Genomic DNA, 23,069 nt, shown 5'->3' with positions numbered 1-23,069 from the left:
AGTGAGTCGCATCAGTGTAAAAACGGGGGGGGGGGGGGGGGTCAATTGGCGGTCTTATGGCTTGTGGGTAGAATCTGTTAAGGAGCTTTTTGGTCCTAGACTTAGCGCTCCAGTACCACTTCCTGTGCAGTAGCAGAGAGAACAGTCTATGACTTGGGTGACTGGAGTCTTTGACCATTTTTAGGGCCTTCCTCTGACACCGCCTAGTGTATAGGTCCTGGATTTCAGGGAGCAAGGCACCAATAATGTACTGGGATGTATGCACTACCCTCTGTAGCGCCTTGTGGTCAGATACCGAGCAGTTGCCATACCAGGTGGTGATGCAACCGGTCAGGATGCTCTCAATGGTGCAGCTGAAGAACTTTTTGAGGATATGGGGACCCATGACAAATCTTTTCAGGTCTCCTGAGGAGGAAAAGGTGTTGTCGTGTACTCTTCACAACTTGCTGTGTTTTCTGTGTTTGGACCATGATAGTTTGTTGGTGATGTGGATACCAAGGTACTTGAAACTCTTGACCTGCTCCACTTCAGCCCCATCGATGTTAATGGGGGCCTAATTCAGCCTTCCTTTTCCTATAGTCCATGATCAGCTCCTTTCTCTTGCTTACATTGAGGGAGAGATTGTTGTCCTCTTACCACACTGCCAGGTGTCTGACCTTCACCCGATAGGCCTCATCATTGTAGGTGATCAGGCCTATGGTGTTGGAGTCGTGTTTGGCCACGCAGTCGTGGGTGAACAGGGAGTACAGGAAGGGACTAAGCAGGATCCAGTTGCAGAGGAAGGTGTTTCATCCAAGGGTCCTTACCTTAGTGATGAGCTTTGTGGATACAATGGTGTTGAAGGCTGAGCTGTAGTCAATGTAGTCAATGAACAGTGTTCTCACATAGGTGTTCCTTTTGTCCAGGTGGGAAAGGGCATCTGTTGGGGGAGGTATGCGAAAACGGAGTGGGTCTAGGGTTTCCGTGTAAACGTATTCTTGGAGGCTTCTCTGAAAATATCCCAGTCCACGTGATCAAAACAATCTTGAAGCATGGATTCCGATTGGTCAGACCAGTGTTTAATAAACCTTAGCACAGGTACTTCCTGTTTGAGTTTCTGCTTATAGGAAGGTAGGAGCAAAATGGAGTTGTGATCTGATTTTCTGACGGGATGGCAGGGGAGGGCCTTGTAGCCATCCCGGAAGGGGGAGTAACAATGCTAGAGCTTTTTTGCAGTGTGAATACCACAGGCAATGTGTTGATAGAACTTCAGTCGCATTTTCCTCATATTCAACGGGTGTTGAGCGTTCGTAAATTCATTAGTTAACCTCTTGATGCTATGGGGGGCGCTATTTCATTTTTGGATGAAAAACGTTCCCGTTTTAAACAAGATATTTTGTCACAAAAAGATGCTCGACTATGCATATAATTGATAGCTTTCGAAAGAAAACACTCTGACGTGTCCAGAACTACCAAGATATTTTCTGTGCGTGCCCTAGAACGTGAGCTTCAGGCAAAACCAAGATGAGACGGCATCCAGGAAATGAGCAGGATTTTTGAGGCTCTGTTTTCCATTGTCTCCTTATATGGCTGTGAATGCGAGAGGAGTGAGTCAACCCTTTCTGTCGTTTCCCCAAGATGTCTGCAGCATTGTGACGTATTTGTAGGCAGATCATTGGAAGATTGACCATAAGAGACCACATTTACCAGGTGTCCGCCCGGTGTCCTGCGCCGAAATTGGTGCGCAAAAGTCAGCTGCCAGTATTTTTCCATGGGATTCAGAGAGGAAAGCAAGCTTCCACGAACGATATATCAATGAAGAGATATGTGAAAAAACACCTTGAGGATTGATTCCAAACAACGTTTGCCATGTTTCGGTCGATATTATGTAGTTAATTCGGAAAAAGTTTGACGTTGTAGGTGACTGAATTTTCGGTTCGTTTCGGTAGCCAGACGCAATGTAGAAAACGGAACGATTTCTCCTACACACAGACGCTTTCAGGAAAAACTGCGCATTTGGTATGTAACTGAGAGTCTCCTCATTGAAAACATCAGAAGCTCTTCAAAGGTAAATGATTTTATTTATTTGGTTATCTGTTTTTTGTGAAAATGTTGCGTGCTAAATGCTACTCAAAATGCTATGCTAGCTTTGCATACTCTTACACAAATTAGTCAATTTCTATGGTTCAAAGGCATATTTTGAAAATCTGAGATGACAGTGTTGTTAAGAAAAGGCTAAGCATGAGAGCAGACGCATTATTTTCATTTTATTTGCGATTTTCAGAAATCGTTAACGTTGCGTTATGCTAATGAGCCTGAGGCTTTAGTCACGATCCCGGATCCGGGATGGGGAGTTCCAAGAGGTACACTCAGGCGTTTTTGTACACTGTGTATTTATATAAGGAATCTTTCCTGGAATCTCATATGTTGTAAAGACAATAGAATATAATGTTTTGGTGATTTCAGAACATCATTCTATTCAGTTATCTGAGGTTCTGAGAAACAACCCTCTTTGCCATCAAGCTGTTCTCCATTTTCCTCTCTCACCTTTAGGCTCTTTCAAAACAAACTTGCTACAGTAAACACACCAGAGTTGGGGTCAATTCCATTTCAGTTCATTACAAACTGAAAAATTTTGCTCATGGAGAAGTATTGAGGAAAATGTACATGAGATTTTCCGCTTACTTCCATATTTGAGTGAATTCCATGGGGGGGGGGGTGCACGTGTTCCTTGAAGAACATTAAATGAGGCACTGACCACCTCCTCCTGTCGCATGCGAACCTTGTCTAAAACAAGAAGGGGGGAGGGGGGAACGAGGGGAAGGAGGATGTAGAGAAAGTGGGGAGGATTTCTTCATAGATGCATACAACTAAAGTACATACACACAGTGATATGCAAACACATACTGATTTGTAATGGGCCTCACGGACACATAGCTGAAGATTACATATTAACAGACACACGATAACAAATACAGATCAGCCACACAGTCCAACATTGCTCATAGGAATGTCTCACACCTAATTGTCAAACATGTCCATTGGCAAACACACACATCACCTGTGCCAGTGATTGGCAAACACACAAAGCAAACAGACACAAAGAGCGAAGGAGAGCGAGAGACAGAGATACAGAGACCAACAAAAAGAGACAAGCAGACAGACAATGGGTGAGTAGCAGAGATAATGGTTACTGGGAGAAAGAAAAATAATGAGATAGTTGGTTCTGCATCTCACACACCACACCCCAAAGATGTGACCAGGACCCTCCTCTGTTCGAAGACTACTCGTCTGAGATTCCTGTGAGACTACCAGGAGGAATCCTGTGTCTGCTCCCATCCCCTCCACCTTCCTTACACTCGTACCCTCCTGAGCACTACCAAGGGAGGTTCCCGACCATGTAGGGCGCATCACGTGTTAGTGCATCAACAAATGCTAATCCATTGAATTGTGCAGCAATGCTCTTCATCCAACCTGACGGAGTTTGATAGGATCTTCAGAAAAGAATGGGAGAAACTGCCCAAATACAGGTGTGGCAAGCTTGTAGCGTCATACCAAAAGAAGAGTCGATGCTGTAATCGCTAAAAGGTTCTTCAATGAAGTACTGAGTAAAGGGTCAGAATACTTATGTAAATGTAAATTTCAGTTTTTTTTACATACAGTGGGGCAAAAAAGTATTTAGTCAGCCACCAATGTGCAAGTTCTCCCACTTAAAAAGATGAGAGAGGCCTGTAATGTTCATGATAGGTACACTTCGACTATGACAGACAAAATGAGAAAAAAAATCCAGAAAATCACATTGTAGGATTTTTAATTAATTTATTTGCAAATTATGGTGGAAAATAAGCATTTGGTCACCTACAAACAAGCAATATTTCTGGCTCTCACAGACCTGTAATGTCTTCTTTAAGAGGCTCCTCTGTCCTCCACTCGTTACCTGTATTAATGGCACCTGTTTGAACTTGTTATCAGTATAAAAGACACCTGTCCACAACCTCAAACAATCACACTCCAAACTTCACTATGGCCAAGACCAAAGAGCTCATGATGTCCCAGATGTGCTCAATTAGATTCAGGTCTGGGGAACGGGTGGGCCAGTCCAGAGCATCAATGCATTCCTCTTGCAGGAACTGCTGACACACTCCAGCCACATGAGGTCTAGCATTGTCTTGCATTAGGAGGAACCCAGGGCCAACCGCACCAGCATATGGTCTCACAAGGGGTCTGGGGATCTCATCTCGGTACCTAATGGCAGTCAGGCTACCTCTGGCGAGCACATGGAGGACTGTGCGGCCCCCCAAAGAAATGCCACCCCACACCATGACTGACCCACCGCCAAACCGGTCTTGCTGGAGGATGTTGCAGGCAGCAGAATGTTCTCCACGGCGTCTCCAGACTCTGTGACTCTGTCACGTGCTCAGTGTGAACCTGCTTTCATCTGTGAAGAGCACAAGGCGCCAGTGGCGAATTTGCCAATCTTGGTGTTCTCTGGCAAATGCCAAATGTCCTGCACTGTGTTGGGCTGTAAACATAACCCCCACCTGTGGACGTCGGGCCCTCGTACCACCCTCATGTAGTCTGTTTTTGACCGTTTGAGCAGAAACATGCACATTTGTGGCCTGCTGGGGGTCATTTTGCAGGGCTCTGGCAGTGCTCCTCCTGCTCCTCCTTGCACAAAGGCGGAGGTAGCTGTCCTGCAGCTGGGTTATTGCCCTCCTACGGCCTCCTCCATGTCTCCTGATGTACTTGCCTGTCTCCTGGTAGCGCCTCCATGCTCTGGACACTACGCTGACATACACAGCAAACCTTCTTGCCACAGCTCGCATTGATGTGCCATCCTGGATGAGCTGCACTACCTGAGCCACTTGTGTGGGTTGTAGACTCCGTCTCATGCTACCACTAGAGTGAAAGCACCGCCAGCATTCAAAATTGACCAAAACATCAGCCAGGAAGCATAGGAACTGAGAAGTGGTCTGTGGTCACCACCTGCAGAACCACTCCTTTATTGGGGGTGTCTTGCTAATTGCCTATAATTTCCACCTGTTGTCTATTCCATTTGCACAACAGCATCAGTATTGCTTCCTAAGTGGACAGTTTGATTTCACAGAAGTGTGATTGACTTGGAGTTGCATTGTGTTGTTTAAGTGTTCCTTTCATTTTTTTGAGTAGTGTATATAAATGATCAACAATAAAAATAAAGTTTTTGCTTTATCATTATGGGGTATTGTGCGTTTAGTGATGAGGGAAATGTTTGAATAAAGTTGTAACGTAACAAAATATCTGAATACTTTCCAAAGGCACTGTAAGTACAGATATGTGCAACACGTCATTGCTCTCACTTTGCTGTGTGTGCATCTTGCTAACTGTCACTCAAATGGCGAGGGGGTTGAAGCTCATTGGCTGAAACTCAAATTGCTGAGGGGTTGGCCCACGTGAGGGGAAATGTAGGGAAAATGGCATTGCACAGCTTCCAGAAACAGGTCAAACTTGGGATTTTATGGATAATTGCAGTAAAAGAGTAATTCTGCTCATAGATGATGCATGTATGAACTATATATTAATCCAGGCCAAAGCAGGTGTAACTGAAGTTTGTTTTGTGTTTTATTCATTAATAAAAGCTACTTAGTAACCCAACATCAGCAAATTGTTTATAATGTGTATGTGTGTGCTATTACACACCACTGGTAGTGCATTAGTACATGTTATACTGGCACACATTATAACTACCTGTTAGGGAAGGATAGTGGGGCTGTAGCTCCAGTTACAATCAGGACCTCTAGCACCGGATAGTGGCCAGGATGAGTGTTCTTTCCTGGGAAGAGGAGGGGGGATTGGAGGAAGTCAATTAGTCAGTAAGTTGGTTGATCAATTAATCAACCAATCAATCAGTTACCTAGACAATCAAAACTGGAGCAAGAGAAAAACAGGTAAAATAAGTATAGACACACACTTTCTCTCTCTGTCGTTCTCTCTTTCTCTCTCCCTCTCTATCTGAAAAAGAATGACAGTCCACTATTCACGTCTTCGGCACCATGTGATATTCACCCTGATGAGGAGCGCCTCCCAGAGGCCACCAAATATATCCAACACGACAAAGGGGCCTAGTTCCACCATGTGCCAGGGAGTATGGAACTCTAAATAGAATAACACCAACTGCCTGTTACCGTTAAAACAAAACAGAAACAAGACAAAACCATGACAAAACAACAATAATAATAATAATAGTGATTAACAATAATAATAATTAGGCCTGAAAGGATTGATAGAGCAGAGCTTGAAGGCTGCCACCAACGCAGGGAAGAACAACCTCCACAGGTTCTTCAGAGTGATCAGAATCTCTGCACCGCCAAGCGCCTCAACTCCAGGCAAGCCAGAAGGAACCTGCTGTTCACACAGTTCAACTTCTTCCTCTCGTACCGGCCAGGATCCAAGAATGTCAAGCCGGATGCACTGTCCTGCCACTATAGCCCCACTGGTACCACACCGGAGCCCGAGACCATCCTTTCCACCTTGTGCCTGTTGACGGCACTCAACTGGGGTATAGGGAAACAGGTCCAGGAGGCGTAGCGATCCCAGCCGAACCCTGGGTGGGGCCCTGATAATCGGATGTTTGCTCCTAATGCTGTCCGCTCTGCGGTCCTGGACTGGGTCCATTCCTCCAGGCTTGCCTGCCACCTGGGCTCCTGTTGGACCCTGGCCTTAGTGTGACAATGCTTTTGGTGGCCTACGATAGTTCCAGATGTCGCTGCGTTTGTTTCCGCCTGCACGGTCCGTCCTCAGAATAAGACTCCTCAGCAAGCTCTGGCTGGTCTTCTGCAACCACTGCCTGTCCCACACCCTCATTGGGTCATCGGGCAGCCAACCAAGATCATCAAGATCATCCTCCGCTGTCACCGTACCTGGAGGAGAGCCCGGTCGGCCCTCCTCAAGACCATCTCCAGGTTTGACGACATCGGACCCCGGCTCCCCGGTATCATATCGGGCAGAAGGTATGGCTGTCCACCCGGGATCTGCCCTTCCGGGTGGAATCCCACAAACTTTCCCCCCGGTTTATCGGCCCATTTCCCATCTCCAAGATTATTAGCCCCTCTGCTGTTTGTCTTCTGTTGCCCCGTACCCTTAGTATACATCCCACCTTTCATGTGTCCAGAGTCAAACCTATGTCTCCCAGCCCTTTGTCTCCTGCTTCCAGGCCCACCCCTCTCCCCCAACTCATCACCGGCCAACCTGCTAATATGGTGAGGTATCTCCTGAAGGTTCGACCTCGGGGCAGGGGGTTCCAGTACCTGGTCGACTGGGAGGGTTATTGCCCTTGGGAGAGGTGCTGGGTCCCACCTCTGCCTACCCTTTGGACGCACCTTGTGAAGGTGGTGATGCGGTCCTTTATGTGCAAATTTTGTCATCAAACTTTGTCATTTAAGTCTGGCATTCTCTGGATTTATGGTGGCCACTCCATTGAATAGCAGGCTAATGTTAGTGGTTGCTTACCAATTCTTGTATTTAGCCACTGATTCAATTTGCAATTTCCAACTTGTTGTATAATCTTTATGTCCAATGGCCAATGAGCACCGATATGTTTAACCTGCAATTTCTATTCATTATTTCTCTTTATATGACAAGGATTAAAAAGGATTTGCCAGTAGATTGTCGACTTGATTCATGATGATGACAGCGAGTTAAGACTTTGAAAGTAAGATGTTTACATGATCAGTCCAATCAAAGCTACTGTACATAAAATGTGATTTGACAATTTTATCTGTGCCCAATGACCTTGAGCCTTATTGGAAGGGCACTTGTAATATAACGCTATGGCAGGACCCAAAGGGCTGACATTTTGGATGTCTACCCTTACTAAGGACTTAAACTTGTCGATGACGTACTATCCACATGAGCGACAGAACACTGAGCCAATCACAGTGCAATGCTCCTATTTTCTTGCCTGTTTTGCATGTTATTTTTGCATTAATACGGCCAATAATAAAATCCACATTATTTTTCTTACATTATTATAATTTTTGCTAAAAATATGGGGCTCAAAACAGTTGGGGCTCTGCCTGTTTTGGATAGATGGAGTAAACAGAAAGTGACCGTAGTTATTTTTTTCTCTATCCTTCTTCAACAAAACAATAACTGCAGATATAATATTGTAGCACTTTCTAGGCTAACACACTAAGCCAAAAGCACAGCCAAGCCATAGAGTTTAACACTAACTCTAAGAGATGCAAATGTGCTCATCGACTTCAGCTGGTGTGATTGCAATATAATACCAATGTATCAATGATGGTTTTAAACCTATCCTCTCAATATGGGACCTTTGACTAAGCTTTCACAATGTTGTTCCCTCAGTTAGATGTTTTTAGTCAACTTCAATGGGACTCCTAAAGCTGCAGTCTGTGATTGGTACATACATTTTTTTAAATATTGAATGAATGATATACAACCGTAGCTCCATCTACCAGTGGTTCTGTTTGCTTATTCTTGTGGGTCGAGGACTGTGTGTGTATTGTGCTCTGCCCCAAACAATGAACAGATCGGACTATGCCAAACAGACATTATAGGACAGTGTTTCTGCCAGCGTCAATATGCTAGTGTGTGTGTCTGCTAGTGATTGTGGCTACAGCAGAAAGTGTTTTAGCCAAATTCCAAAGGAAAATACATGCCAGTGACAGCTCCAAAAACACAGATATAGTCTTGACTCCAAAACAAACTGTGTGAATCCCAAATGGCACCCTATTCCTTGTAGCCATCCCGGAAGGGGGAGTAACAATGCTAGAGCTTTTTTGCAGTGTGAATACCACAGGCAATGTGTTGATAGAACTTCAGTCGCATTTTCCTCATATTCAACGGGTGTTGAGCGTTCGTAAATTCATTAGTTAACACAGCAAACCTTCTTGCCACAGCTCGCATTGATGTGTCATCCTGGATGAGCTGCACTACCTGAGCCACTTGTGTGGGTTGTAGACTCCGTCTCATGCTACCACTAGAGTGAAAGCACCGCCAGCATTCAAAATTGACCAAAACATCAGCCAGGAAGCATAGGAACTGAGAAGTGGTCTGTGGTCACCACCTGCAGAACCACTCCTTTATTGGGGGTGTCTTGCTAATTGCCTATAATTTCCACCTGTTGTCTATTCCATTTGCACAACAGCATCAGTATTGCTTCCTAAGTGGACAGTTTGATTTCACAGAAGTGTGATTGACTTGGAGTTGCATTGTGTTGTTTAAGTGTTCCTTTCATTTTTTTGAGTAGTGTATATAAATGATCAACAATAAAAATAAAGTTTTTGCTTTATCATTATGGGGTATTGTGCGTTTAGTGAAGAGGGAAATGTTTGAATAAAGTTGTAACGTAACAAAATATCTGAATACTTTCCAAAGGCACTGTAAGTACAGATATGTGCAACACGTCATTGCTCTCACTTTGCTGTGTGTGCATCTTGCTAACTGTCACTCAAATGGCGAGGGGGTTGAAGCTCATTGGCTGAAACTCAAATTGCTGAGGGGTTGGCCCACGTGAGGGGAAATGTAGGGAAAATGGCATTGCACAGCTTCCAGAAACAGGTCAAACTTGGGATTTTATGGATAATTGCAGTAAAAGAGTAATTCTGCTCATAGATGATGCATGTATGAACTATATATTAATCCAGGCCAAAGCAGGTGTAACTGAAGTTTGTTTTGTGTTTTATTCATTAATAAAAGCTACTTAGTAACCCAACATCAGCAAATTGTTTATAATGTGTATGTGTGTGCTATTACACACCACTGGTAGTGCATTAGTACATGTTATACTGGCACACATTATAACTACCTGTTAGGGAAGGATAGTGGGGCTGTAGCTCCAGTTACAATCAGGACCTCTAGCACCGGATAGTGGCCAGGATGAGTGTTCTTTCCTGGGAAGAGGAGGGGGATTGGAGGAAGTCAATTAGTCAGTAAGTTGGTTGATCAATTAATCAACCAATCAATCAGTTACCTAGACAATCAAAACTGGAGCAAGAGAAAAACAGGTAAAATAAGTATAGACACACACTTTCTCTCTCTGTCGTTCTCTCTTTCTCTCTCCCTCTCTATCTGAAACAGAATGACAGTCCACTATTCACGTCTTCGGCACCATGTGATATTCACCCTGATGAGGAGCGCCTCCCAGAGGCCACCAAATATATCCAACACGACAAAGGGGCCTAGTTCCACCATGTGCCAGGGAGTATGGAACTCTAAATAGAATAACACCAACTGCCTGTTACCGTTAAAACAAAACAGAAACAAGACAAAACCATGACAAAACAACAATAATAATAATAATAGTGATTAACAATAATAATAATTAGGCCTGAAAGGATTGATAGAGCAGAGCTTGAAGGCTGCCACCAACGCAGCGAAGAACAACCTCCACAGGTTCTTCAGAGTGATCAGAATCTCTGCACCGCCAAGCGCCTCAACTCCAGGCAAGCCAGAAGGAACCTGCTGTTCACACAGTTCAACTTCTTCCTCTCGTACCGGCCAGGATCCAAGAATGTCAAGCCGGATGCACTGTCCTGCCACTATAGCCCCACTGGTACCACACCGGAGCCCGAGACCATCCTTTCCACCTTGTGCCTGTTGACGGCACTCAACTGGGGTATAGGGAAACAGGTCCAGGAGGCGTAGCGATCCCAGCCGAACCCTGGGTGGGGCCCTGATAATCGGATGTTTGCTCCTAATGCTGTCCGCTCTGCGGTCCTGGACTGGGTCCATTCCTCCAGGCTTGCCTGCCACCTGGGCTCCTGTTGGACCCTGGCCTTAGTGTGACAATGCTTTTGGTGGCCTACGATAGTTCCAGATGTCGCTGCGTTTGTTTCCGCCTGCACGGTCCGTCCTCAGAATAAGACTCCTCAGCAAGCTCTGGCTGGTCTTCTGCAACCACTGCCTGTCCCACACCCTCATTGGGTCATCGGGCAGCCAACCAAGATCATCAAGATCATCCTCCGCTGTCACCGTACCTGGAGGAGAGCCCGGTCGGCCCTCCTCAAGACCATCTCCAGGTTTGACGACATCGGACCCCGGCTCCCGGTATCATATCGGGCAGAAGGTATGGCTGTCCACCCGGGATCTGCCCTTCCGGGTGGAATCCCACAAACTTTCCCCCGGTTTATCGGCCCATTTCCCATCTCCAAGATTATTAGCCCCTCTGCTGTTTGTCTTCTGTTGCACCGTACCCTTAGTATACATCCCACCTTTCATGTGTCCAGAGTCAAACCTATGTCTCCCAGCCCTTTGTCTCCTGCTTCCAGGCCCACCCCTCTCCCCCAACTCATCACCGGCCAACCTGCTAATATGGTGAGGTATCTCCTGAAGGTTCGACCTCGGGGCAGGTGGTTCCAGTACCTGGTCGACTGGGAGGGTTATTGCCCTTGGGAGAGGTGCTGGGTCCCACCTCTGCCTACCCTTTGGACGCACCTTGTGAAGGTGGTGATGCGGTCCTTTATGTGCAAATTTTGTCATCAAACTTTGTCATTTAAGTCTGGCATTCTCTGGATTTATGGTGGCCACTCCATTGAATAGCAGGCTAATGTTAGTGGTTGCTTACCAATTCTTGTATTTAGCCACTGATTCAATTTGCAATTTCCAACTTGTTGTATAATCTTTATGTCCAATGGCCAATGAGCACCGATATGTTTAACCTGCAATTTCTATTCATTATTTCTCTTTATATGACAAGGATTAAAAAGGATTTGCTAGTAGATTGTCGACTTGATTCATGATGATGACAGCGAGTTAAGACTTTGAAAGTAAGATGTTTACATGATCAGTCCAATCAAAGCTACTGTACATAAAATGTGATTTGACAATTTTATCTGTGCCCAATGACCTTGAGCCTTATTGGAAGGGCACTTGTAATATAACGCTATGGCAGGACCCAAAGGGCTGACATTTTGGATGTCTACCCTTACTAAGGACTTAAACTTGACGATGACGTACTATCCATATGAGCGACAGAACACTGAGCCAAACAGACACTAATGCCAAACAGACATTATAGGACAGTGTTTCTGCCAGCGTCAATATGCTAGTGTGTGTGTCTGCTAGTGATTGTGGCTACAGCAGAAAGTGTTTTAGCCAAATTCCAAAGGAAAATACATGCCAGTGACAGCTCCAAAAACACAGATATAGTCTTGACTCCAAAACAAACTGTGTGAATCCCAAATGGCACCCTATTCCCTATATAGTTTACTACATTTATCCTATGGGCCCTAGTCAAAAGTAGTTGACTTAGAGAATAGGTTGCCATCTGGGAAACACCCACTGTATTCTCAGTCATTTGTTTTCTCAGAAATAAAGTAGAGAGAACAGAGTTCAGGGTCTGGCTTTAAATAGAATTGGATGAACATTGATGAGACTGTAGGAAGCAGAAGTGAAAGAGTAATACAATAAATAAATACATATTTTTGCCAAAAGCTTTAAATGCAGCCGTGTTAACCCCTGAACTAAAACATAGGTTGTCACTTTTTTTTTTTACTCCTTAGCCAGAACATAGTTCAGTGAGTGTGTGTTTGTGCTTGTGTGCGTGCGTGCGTGCATGCGTGTGTGTACTGTCCATTTGTGCACACACCTCTGGTATTCCTGATCCACAGGCGTAAGATGCAAAGGCCCAAACCAATATAACAGCCAGGAAAGGGAGTAGAGCCCAGAACATGAACATCAGATAGTTGACTATGTATGCTGCTGCACCCTACAGGCGAAACAGGGGAAAAGACATGGTCAGTACAGTAACTGAATGCTTAGTTTCAAAAACCCGACCCTAGCCAACAGTGACTAGGACAACTTTCCCAACCCTTACCAAAAAAACTGACTTCGGACAACAGTTGGGGCAAACCTTTGGCCAATTTGCCACAAATTTAGCAGCAAGCAAGTATTCAAATTTAGTTGTGGAAAACTGTGAAACTTGTGAACTTCTGGCAAACAATTTTAGGACATTTGTGGCGAACATTCTACCGTTTGCTGCAAATTTGCTGCAAACGGGATATGAATATGCAAATTAGATAATGTTTCTGGTTACACTGTGTTAACTTTGAAATGTATTTACAGAAACCTATTCACATAACTTTAAATCAACTTACTCCACAGAGAAAAAGCTAAACATACAAAATTTAGTAAATATACTAAACAACATGTATTCAATGTTTTTAACGTATCAAAGTAAATTCAATACAACTTGAAATCATTAGCAAAGACTGGATATTTCCTAAATAAAATGTTTAATCTTTTTATGTAGCTACAACATTTACATGAGAGAAATGTGAACACTATGGGGATGTTTAAAAGTACAACTACATAATTATTTATATGAGCCAAGTGAAAACTGAGCAATAGATTTAAACAAATGGAAGTTTAAAAGATAATTAGCAACATATAAATAATTAAAACAACAACAACTAAATCGAACCCAGTTCAGAACTATTGCCATTTTGAGTGAACTTTGGAGATGGTGGCCCATTGGAAATCCTTCATCCAAAACCAGTTGAATGCCTGCACTGAAACAATCAGAAAACAAAACAAACAAAATTAGGATACTGAAAACATCTTAATATGTAGATATTTTGTTATGCCTAATATGGCAATTCAAATTATTTTTCCAAAATGAATTATTGCTACTTTAAAAAAATTGCTAACCCGATTTGGGTAATTTGGACAAAAATAGCATTGGGATAATTCAACTCAGTGGGTTTGAGTTGTTTTTCCAACCCATCACTTGCGTTGAGCACATGATCCAACTGCTGGGAAGATTAGACTATATGGCTGGGTTAAAACAAACCAGTGTGTTGGGTTGTGACATAAACCGAGCACATTGGTTTGGGGGATTGACCCAGCAACTGAGTAATGTTTTATGTAATCTTTGGGTTATTTTCAGTGTCATCCTAATTTCAATTTTGTTTGCATATATTTGCTTTCAAGAATTTCAAACAATCAATCAAGAATTTCAAATAATGTATTTGCATTTCCTGCATTTCAGAACATACAGTACATATCAGCACGTCAAAGACTACTTAAAAAAAAATAGCACATTGAAACAAAGCCCTTTTTTATCTAAGTACGTATTATTTCAGAAGATAAGGCTTCATAAGATAGGAATGATTATTAAAATGTACATACTGTATATTATTTAATGAGCCAAACGCTCCAAACATCAGACTAAAGCCTCAGGCTGAACTTGATGAGCACACTTAGATTGCAATCTGAGAAAAACAAACATGTATGTGACACTGTCTGTTTGAAGTGGTATTAACACAGATCTGTCTATCAGACAGTGTCAGAGCTAATCAATAGAGATTGACATTCACTGACACACTTCAGATACCTTAGGTGACAGCACACACACATCATGCTGTTTTCCCATTCAGTAATAGTTTACATTTGGGTCGAGTTGAAACATTGTTAGACAGAGAACAAGTGTAAAATATGACATTTGAAGGTCATTCTACTAAGGACATGGACTGATGACTGTCATTGTTTAAGAAATAACTGTGTTTCACTCGTAAAGCACTTTACACAATCCCCAAAATATTACATTTTCTATTTAAAATAAGTTGTTGTGATATAATGAAAGTGTACTAAAACGCGCTTCAGTTATTTAATTAAAGGCAAACGAGCCACATACCGTAGTGTAAGCAAAAAGCAGGCACAAGTTCATAAAAAAAAGAAACTGAAAGTTTGATGCCTAAATGTTCAGTTACACAACACCAACCACGTTTCCATCCAACCATTTCATGCGGATGAATTACCTGACGCATGAAAAATGTCACAACCGAACTGATGGAAACATGAAATGCCAGTGCAATTCTATAAATGCCTATAGACAGTGTTTGTTTCGACACAGTGGGATCTTTTTGTGTCGTTAAAATTATTTATGCAAGAAATGGTGCTGATCCACCCAAGGGGCATGAATTTTCAAGCTCTACCCCTAGATTTGGCGATGACGTAGTGTCCCCATAAGTGACAGAACTTTGAGCAAATCACGGTGCAACTAGAGAACATTACCAACCCCTACACTCCGTATTTTCTGCTGGCTGCGACAAATACCACAGAAAGAACTAAGCTAGGCTGAAACATCTGCATTTTGGAGCTGCCTTACTCAAGAAATCAAAAAAGAGACCAAGTTTGTATGTGGCTTTATTAACTCAATGATTATTAAACATTATTTACAAACTGATATTTGACAAGTACAGTGGGGAGAACAAGTATTTGATACACTGCCGATTTTGCAGGTTTTCCTACTTACAAAGCATGTAGAGGTCTGTAATTTTTATCATAGGTACACTTCAACTGTGAGAGACGGAATCTAAAACTAAAATTCAGAAAATCACATTGTATGATTTTTAAGTAATTAAAATGAATTCCACTTAAGTAAAATGACTGCCATAAAAATGTGCACATAGGAGAGATATGAAAACATGACAGATATGGCAGACCTGCAACTACATATTTGGAAGCAGGGATTTGACAACAAAAAAAGACAAGGCTTCCCCTTATACAGAAGTTCCATATGATGAAGCAGCATCACAGGCAGCCCAGATCTTGATACCATATTTTGCAGGTTTAGACAGTATGTAGATGGTATCTCTCTCCTCTCTCTCTCTCTCTCTCTCTCTCTCTGAGGACCTGAGCTCAAGGACCATGCCTCAAGACTACCTGGCCTGATGACTCCTTGCTGCACCCAGTCCACCTGGCCATGCTGCTGCTCCAGTTTCATCTGTTCTGCCAGCACCTATGGAACCCTGACCTGTTCACCGAATGTGCTACCTGTCCCAGGCCTGCTGTTTTCAACTCTCTAGAGACAGCAGGAGCAGTAGAAATACTAAAATACTAAATACTAAATAATCGGCTAAATAAAATAATCGGCTATGAAAAGCCAACTGACATTTACTCCTGAGGCGCTAACCTGTTGCAGCCTCAACAACCACTGTGATTATTATTATTTGACCCTGCTGGTCATCAATGAACATTTGAACCTTTTGGCCATGTTCTGTTATAATCTCCACCCAGCACAGCCAGAAGAGGACTGGGCACCCCTCATAGCCTGGTTCCTCTCTAGGTTTCTTCCTAGGTCCTGGCCTTTCTAGGGAGTTTTTACTAGCCACCGTGCTTCTATACCTGCATTGCTTGCTGTTTGGGATATTAGGCTGGGTTCCTGTACAGCACTTTGTGACATCAGCTGATGTAAGAAGGGCTTTATAAATACATTTTATTGATTGATTGATACTACCTGAAAGGGCATCTGCCCCAAAATGGCATGAGCTGTTTATCAACAGTAACATCGGGCCCAGGGTTATTTCTAAGGCCCTCTGAGCAGAGATTATTTTTGCCATACTGATTGATTGTGGTAAGGAGTCACACATGCAAAGCTATTTATTTGTTGTGTCCCTCCCCCAATTTGCACCTGGCTGGTGCAGAGTACGGGAAAGTACAACATTTTTTACACTGTATGGAAGTAGTGTAGTGAAACGCCCTGATCTGTTTCACTTGTCTTTGTGCTTGCCTCCACATCCCCTCCAGGTGTCGCCCATCTTCCCCATTATCCTCTGTGTATTTTATAGTTGAGGGCGGAAGTTTACATATACTGAGGTTGGAGCCATTAAAACTAATTTTTCAACCACTCCACAAATTTCTTGTTAACAAACTATAGTTTTGGCAAGTCGGTTAGGACATCTGCTTTGTGCATGACACAAGTCATTTTTCCAACAATTGTTTACAAACAGATTATTTCACTTATCCACTATATCACAATTCCAGTGGATCTGAAGGTTACATGCAAACAATTGTTCGCAAATGCTTGTTATAGATAACACTTGATTATGCTATTGTCAATGGCACATCTAGCCTGTATTATTATTATTGTATTATTATTATTATTTATTGATTTGCATTTAATAATCTATTTGACTGTATTAAATATGACCTCAGAGAATATGATAACATGACAACTTTTCTTCGAGGAAACTGTAAACCCGTACTTATATGTACCCCTACTACCAATATAGCTGTTGATTCACATTCTTAATGTAAGAGAAGCTACATAGCGACACCTTGTGGGAATGGTAGGCTTCTTCTTCTGTGGTCATGAGGAGAATCTCAATTGCATTTTCTTGACTCCGCACATCCTCTCTCCTTGCCTACTTCTCAAAACCCATTGGGGAATTAAGACTTTCTCATTCAATGGGTTTTGAGAAGGAGGCGGGAGAGAGGACTCGAGGAGTCAAGCAAATGCAACTGAGCTTCTCTCATGGTCTGGTGGTCCCTGCATTAGGAGTCTTCTTTGGTCTGATTAGTGTTTCTTTCTTTCCTTTTCTTTCTTTCTTAAGATAGGAGAGGAGTAGAAGAAAAAGGGAGGTAGCGAGAGACCGTGTGTGTGTCCAAGCATGCACGAGGGCTGGTTCATGTCTGTGTCCATGGATGTATAATCAGCTTTTTCTTTCTCCTTCATTCATCTCATTTGATCTCTTTCCTCTTCTACCTCCTTTTCTCTTGCTCCACTCCATCGCCTGCCCACATTTGAGAAAATATAAATATTTATCCACCTTGCCTCCCATAAAGGGCCAAACTTGTCCAGGGGGGATGCTTTCTTTTATCCCTCTTTTTATTTATTTGTCTCTCTCCCTCTCTTTAGCCAAGAAGAGCAGAATTGGGTTGAACTCTGGAATGCACACCCTGCTACTCTCACACACACAAAACTGTCTGGCTCTTTCTTTCTCTCCTGCTATCCTTCACTTTTACAACAGTGATTCTCTTCACCCAGAGCTTACAGCTCAAATCCTTTGAGGTAAATTTATTTTTGTCTAAATGGTCCACCTGGCAGCTCATATGTTACCCTCCATTTGCTGTATGCACTGGTTACCTAACTATTACACACGCACACACGCACACACACTCACACAGTTTCTCATTCCCTCTTTCTCCTGCTATTCTTCATTTCAGCTCTGTTTACCTAACTATTACTCCAAAGTGAATGAAATGTTACGCTAAATGAAACATAAACAAAGCTTTACCTAACAGGACATAAAACAAATCACAACCCATGAACACACACAGACACTAAACAAATCCCAAACTAAAACACACAGTAGTTTAAAATAGTATTATTAATTATGGTACTCGTCTCACTTGTTTTTAACTAAAATATTTTGGCAATAAATCTAATAAAAAATACATATCAGAAAATACACAGCAGTATAAGTCTAGCATTAGGAGTGAATCCTAACCTCCACCTAAGAGTATAATTTTCACTTAAATTTCCCATTGACATCAATGCATGACTAAGTGGATATTTTTTTACTTGTGGAAGTTTAGATTACTTGTGTGGAAGCTTGGGACCCCTTATTTGGTCCCAACCCATCGTTTCCAGTAGTGCACTATGAAGGGAATACAGTAAACAAAAATGTAAAAAAATAAATGAATACATACACACATACAGTGCATTCCGAAAGTATTCAGACTCCTTGACTTTTCCCACATTGTTACAGTGCAGCCTTATTCTAAAATGGATTCAATTGTTTTTCCCCTCAATCTACCCAAAATACCTCACAATGACAAAGCAAAAAACATATTATTTATTTTTGCAATAAATAAATAAATGAAATATCACATTTACATAAGTATTCAGACCCTTTACTCAATACATAGTTGAAGCAACTTTGGCAGCAATTACACCCTTGAGTCTTCTTGAGTATGACGCTACAAGCTTGGCACACCTGTATTTGGGGAGTTCCTCCCATTCTTCTCTAAAAAATCCTCTCAAGCTCTGTCAGGTTGGATGGGGAGCATCGCTGCACAGCTATTGAACATCTCTCCAGAGATGTTCGATTGGATTCAAGTTCGGGCTTTGGCTGAGATCTGTCCCGAAGCCACTGCTCCGTTGTCTTGGCTGTGTGCTTACGGTCATTGTCCTTTTGGAAGGTGAACCTTCACCCCCAGTCTGAAGTCCTGAGTGCTCTAGAGCAGGTTTTCATCAAGGATCTCTCTGTAATTTGCGTTGTTCATATTTCCCTCAATCCTGACTAGTTTCCCATTCCCTCCTGCCGAAAAACATCCCCACAGCATGATGCATGACCAGAGATGACGCCAGGTTTCCTCCAGAAATCACACTTGGCATTCAGCACAAAAAGTTCAATCTTGGTTTCATCAGACCAGAGAATCTTGTTGCTCATGGTCTGAGAGTCTTTAGGTGCCCTTCGTTAAACTCCACGTGGGCTGTCATGTGCCTTTCATTGAGGAAAAGCTTCTGTCTGATTGGTGGAGTGCTGCAGGGATGGAGTTCCTTTCCACAGAGGAACTAGAGGTTTGTCAGAGTGACCAATGGGATCTTGGTCACCCCCCTGACCAAGGCCCTTATCCCCCAGATCCTCAGTTTGGCCCTAGGAAGAGTCTTGTTGGTTTCAAACTTCTTCCATTTAATAATGATGGAGGCCACTGTGTTCTTGGGGACCTTCAATGCTGCAGACATTTTTTCGTACCCTTCCCCAGATCTGTGCCTCGACACAATCCTGTCTCGGAGCTCTACGGACCATTCCTTCGACCTCATGGCTTGGTTTTTGCTCTGACATGCACTGTCAACTATGGGACCTTATATAGACAGGAGTGTGCCTTTCCAAATCATGTCAAATCAATTGAATTTACCACAGGTGAACTCCAATCAAGTTGTAGAAGCATCTCAAGGATAATCAATGGAAACAAGATGCACCTGCACTCAACTTCGAGTCTCATAGCAAAGGGTCTGAATACTTACATAAATAACATATTTGTGTTTTTAATTTTGATAAATGTCATTATGGGGTATTGTGTGTAGATTGCTGAGGATTTTTTCTTATTTAATCAATTTTAGAATAAGGCTGTAACATAACAAAAAGTGGAAAAAGTCAAGGGGTCTGAATATATTCCGAAAGCACTGTGTGTATCTGTGTGAGTGTGTGCGCACACGTTTTGTAATACTTGTGAGTACCAGAAGTCCTCACAAGAATAGTAAACCAACTAGAATTCAAGGAAGTGAAGATCTTTTGCCAGTCCTCATTTGTAAAAAGGCTATTTTAGGATTAGAGGTTAGGATTAGGGGTTAAGGTTAGGTTAAAAAATAAAAAATAAAATAAAAAGATATGGTCTGCATGCATGTTTTTGGTCAAACAGCCAATAATATATATATATATATTTATATATATATATATATATATATATATATATAAATGAGAAGTTATGTCATTTATATATATATATACATGTCATATTATATATATACAAAGTTGTCATATGGCAAAGTTCATCCTAATACAATACGTGCCCCAAAACATTCCCCCAAAATGAAATGTAATAACAATGAACTAGTTTTTAATGGCACGTATTGTATTAGGATGAACTTTACCATATGACGATTATATGCCATATGACGTATATATATATAAATTACATAGCTTATCATGACATATTTACACTACAATGATGGATTCCAGTTATAACACATGAATATCACTTCTATACACAACATTTAATACACACAATAATGATGAATGCATAGACGCACAAGACATGGTGTGGTAATTTTAGGGCTACAAGGTGAAATTTTCTAGGATCAGCTTCTCCTCCCCCTATTTTAACCTTAACCATTAGTGGGGAAAATGCAAAACGGACCCAGGATCAGTGTCTAGGGGAAACTTCACCCTACACCAATATACACAATCTAAGGCGTGGTGTAGTAGTGTAGTGTTAAGGAGTGATGTGATGCCGTTATGGAGTATAGGGTTTTCCAGGCCCCAAATCTGTTTGCGCTCTTGGCAAACTCCATCGCCGTCATTGTCAAGCCAAACATGTCAAGCCATAACCGTTAAGGAGTTAGCATGATAGCACATGATAGCACAAACAGACTGGCACTCAGGCTAGTATAGTGTTATATGAGAGAGGAGAGAAGCGGCTGTCTCTCTCCATTTCTGAACATATTACTGTAATAGGATTATATGCAATCATAGAATTGGATAGAGGGCATTTCTTTGCAATAATGTTTGATGTGATAGCATGGGCAGCTTTTTGGCACATGCACCTTCTATCCATTTCTATGTATTCAATGCACTCCCCAACAGTTTCATGAAAATACTCTCGTCTAGCACCCCAAATCCTCCCTGTCCGTATTGCTCAACGGAGATATAAATAATAAATACATACTTTCTCCAGTCTTGTTCAGTAACACACACACTAAACAACAGCGTATTCTTTGGCCTCGTTTTGTTGTGCATGGAGTATGCGATTGTGAGGTTACAGTTGGTAAGTGAACGATAGCTGTTACTCTTGGGTGTACCAGTGTGTCTAACACCAAAGAGTAGGTGTGTATTTCTTAACGGACAAATACTGCCAAGTGCAGCCTTAATGCAATCTCTTGTGGGGTTTTAATGGCCACCTCTGTTTTTAACACAGTGTAGATGTTGGTGTCAGGAAAAGTACTGGAGTGTTTTAGGAAGTAGTGCCCATGTCCCATCCCCAACTCTAACCCCATCCCTATTTACCCAACTCTAGGGCCTCCATGTGTGGGTTGGCTTTCTCCCTACAGTTCCCATACTTCATGGACATCCCTCAGCTCTACCCCTAACCCTAAACTCTACCATAGCTCTCCAGGCTCTCCTTAGGTTGGGTTGGTTCTCTCTCAATAGTGTCCATACCCCACCCCCCATGCTAATGTACCCCACTCTAGGGTCTCCTTGTGTAGGTTGCCTGTCTCCCCATAGTGCCCATACCCCATAGACATTCCAAGGCTCTCCCCATCCCTAACCCCATTCCTAAGCCCATCTGCCCCACTCTAGGGTCTCCCTGGGTAGGTTGCCTGTCTCCCCATAGTGCCCATACCCCATAGACATTCCAAGGCTCTCCCCATCCCTAACCCCATTCCTAAGCCCATCTGCCCCACTCTAGGGTCTCCCTGGGTAGGGTGGTTTTTATTCAATAATGAATGAATCCCACATACATCCCCCAGCCCATCAATAACACCATCAACTCGTCTCTAAAGTTTCCTTAAAGGAGAAATTTGCTTTTATACAATAAAATATTATTTTGATGTAAATGGCATGTCATAGAAGAGTCAATATACTTTTATTGCAATTTCACTTGATTTTGAGAAACTTTCCCCAACCAGAAATTAATTTCCACACAAATTGGAATATAACGTTGTGGATAAAGTTCGAAATGACACAATTTCACATGTACAACATCTAAAGACCTGCATCACTAAACTCGGTGTTTCCATTTCTAAAAGGACGTATTTGGGTGTTTTTGGAACATTTGTTCATGTTAGTTCAGAGACCCCGTTTTTTCAGAGCCGCCGTACTGCACAACAACAATGAGGAAGTGAATCACTGGTCGGGGTAAGTTTCTCAAAAACAAGTGAAATCGCAAAAAAAGTGTCTGGAATAGAGAGTTGTTTAAAAAAAGAAGCAAAATTCACCTTTAAGTTAGTGTTAGTTCTCTCAATAGTGTCCATACCCCATCAACATGGACATCCCCAACACAGACTCTCCCTTAAGGTTCTTAACTGCTTTAACTGTCCTTGTTCACTTTCTCTCAATAGTGTTGATACCCCATCCATCTGCCCAGCTTTCAGGTCTCTTGGTTGGGGTTTAGTAGTGCCCATATCCCATGAACATCCCTAATCCCATCCCTAGGCTCTCGCGTAGCCCTCTTAGCTGCTCTTCTCCCAGCCTGATCTTGTCCTCCAGCTGCCTCTGTTCCACCAGCAATGCTGCCTTCATCTTGACGTAATGACTGTAGTCACGGTGCTGTGGATCAAGAAGGTAAAGATGACTTTACTGCCCAATTGGACACATGGTCCAAGGTGCATTTTACTTTATCCCAAACCTTCTGAAAGACAAACACACCACACACAGAGGTTGGAAGTTGGAATGGTTGGAGCAGTGCGAAGACAGTGTGTGTGTGCGTGTGTACCTGTTCTTGGGAGAGACATCGTCTTAGCACCCTTCCCACAACCTGCTCCCGTCGGTCTACATGTTCTTTGAGGTCCTGGGCCTCTGACAGCTGCACCAGGAGCTGACGCTTCTTCTCCAGGAGGGGGAGCTGTGGAGGGAGGGAGA

General features: G+C 42.7%; 1 protein-coding gene across 1 annotated transcript in view; it reads right to left on the bottom strand.

Moving 5' to 3' along the window:
* Positions 1-17,977: 17,977 nt before the first annotated feature.
* LOC135516084 (protein Shroom4-like) overlaps positions 17,978-23,069 on the bottom strand; it is an 86,905-nt gene continuing 81,813 nt past the window's right edge. The window contains 2 exon segments of the mRNA XM_064940108.1: positions 17,978-22,757; positions 22,924-23,052. Coding sequence (XP_064796180.1) covers positions 22,599-22,757; positions 22,924-23,052 — 288 coding nt within the window. The 3' untranslated portion in view covers positions 17,978-22,598.

Source organism: Oncorhynchus masou, chromosome 27 (assembly GCF_036934945.1).
Source record: "Oncorhynchus masou masou isolate Uvic2021 chromosome 27, UVic_Omas_1.1, whole genome shotgun sequence".
In the NCBI taxonomy this organism is placed as follows: domain Eukaryota; kingdom Metazoa; phylum Chordata; class Actinopteri; order Salmoniformes; family Salmonidae; genus Oncorhynchus; species Oncorhynchus masou.
The sequence above is the reverse complement of the archived record's forward strand: the minus strand, read 5'-3'. Positions and strand labels throughout refer to the sequence as shown.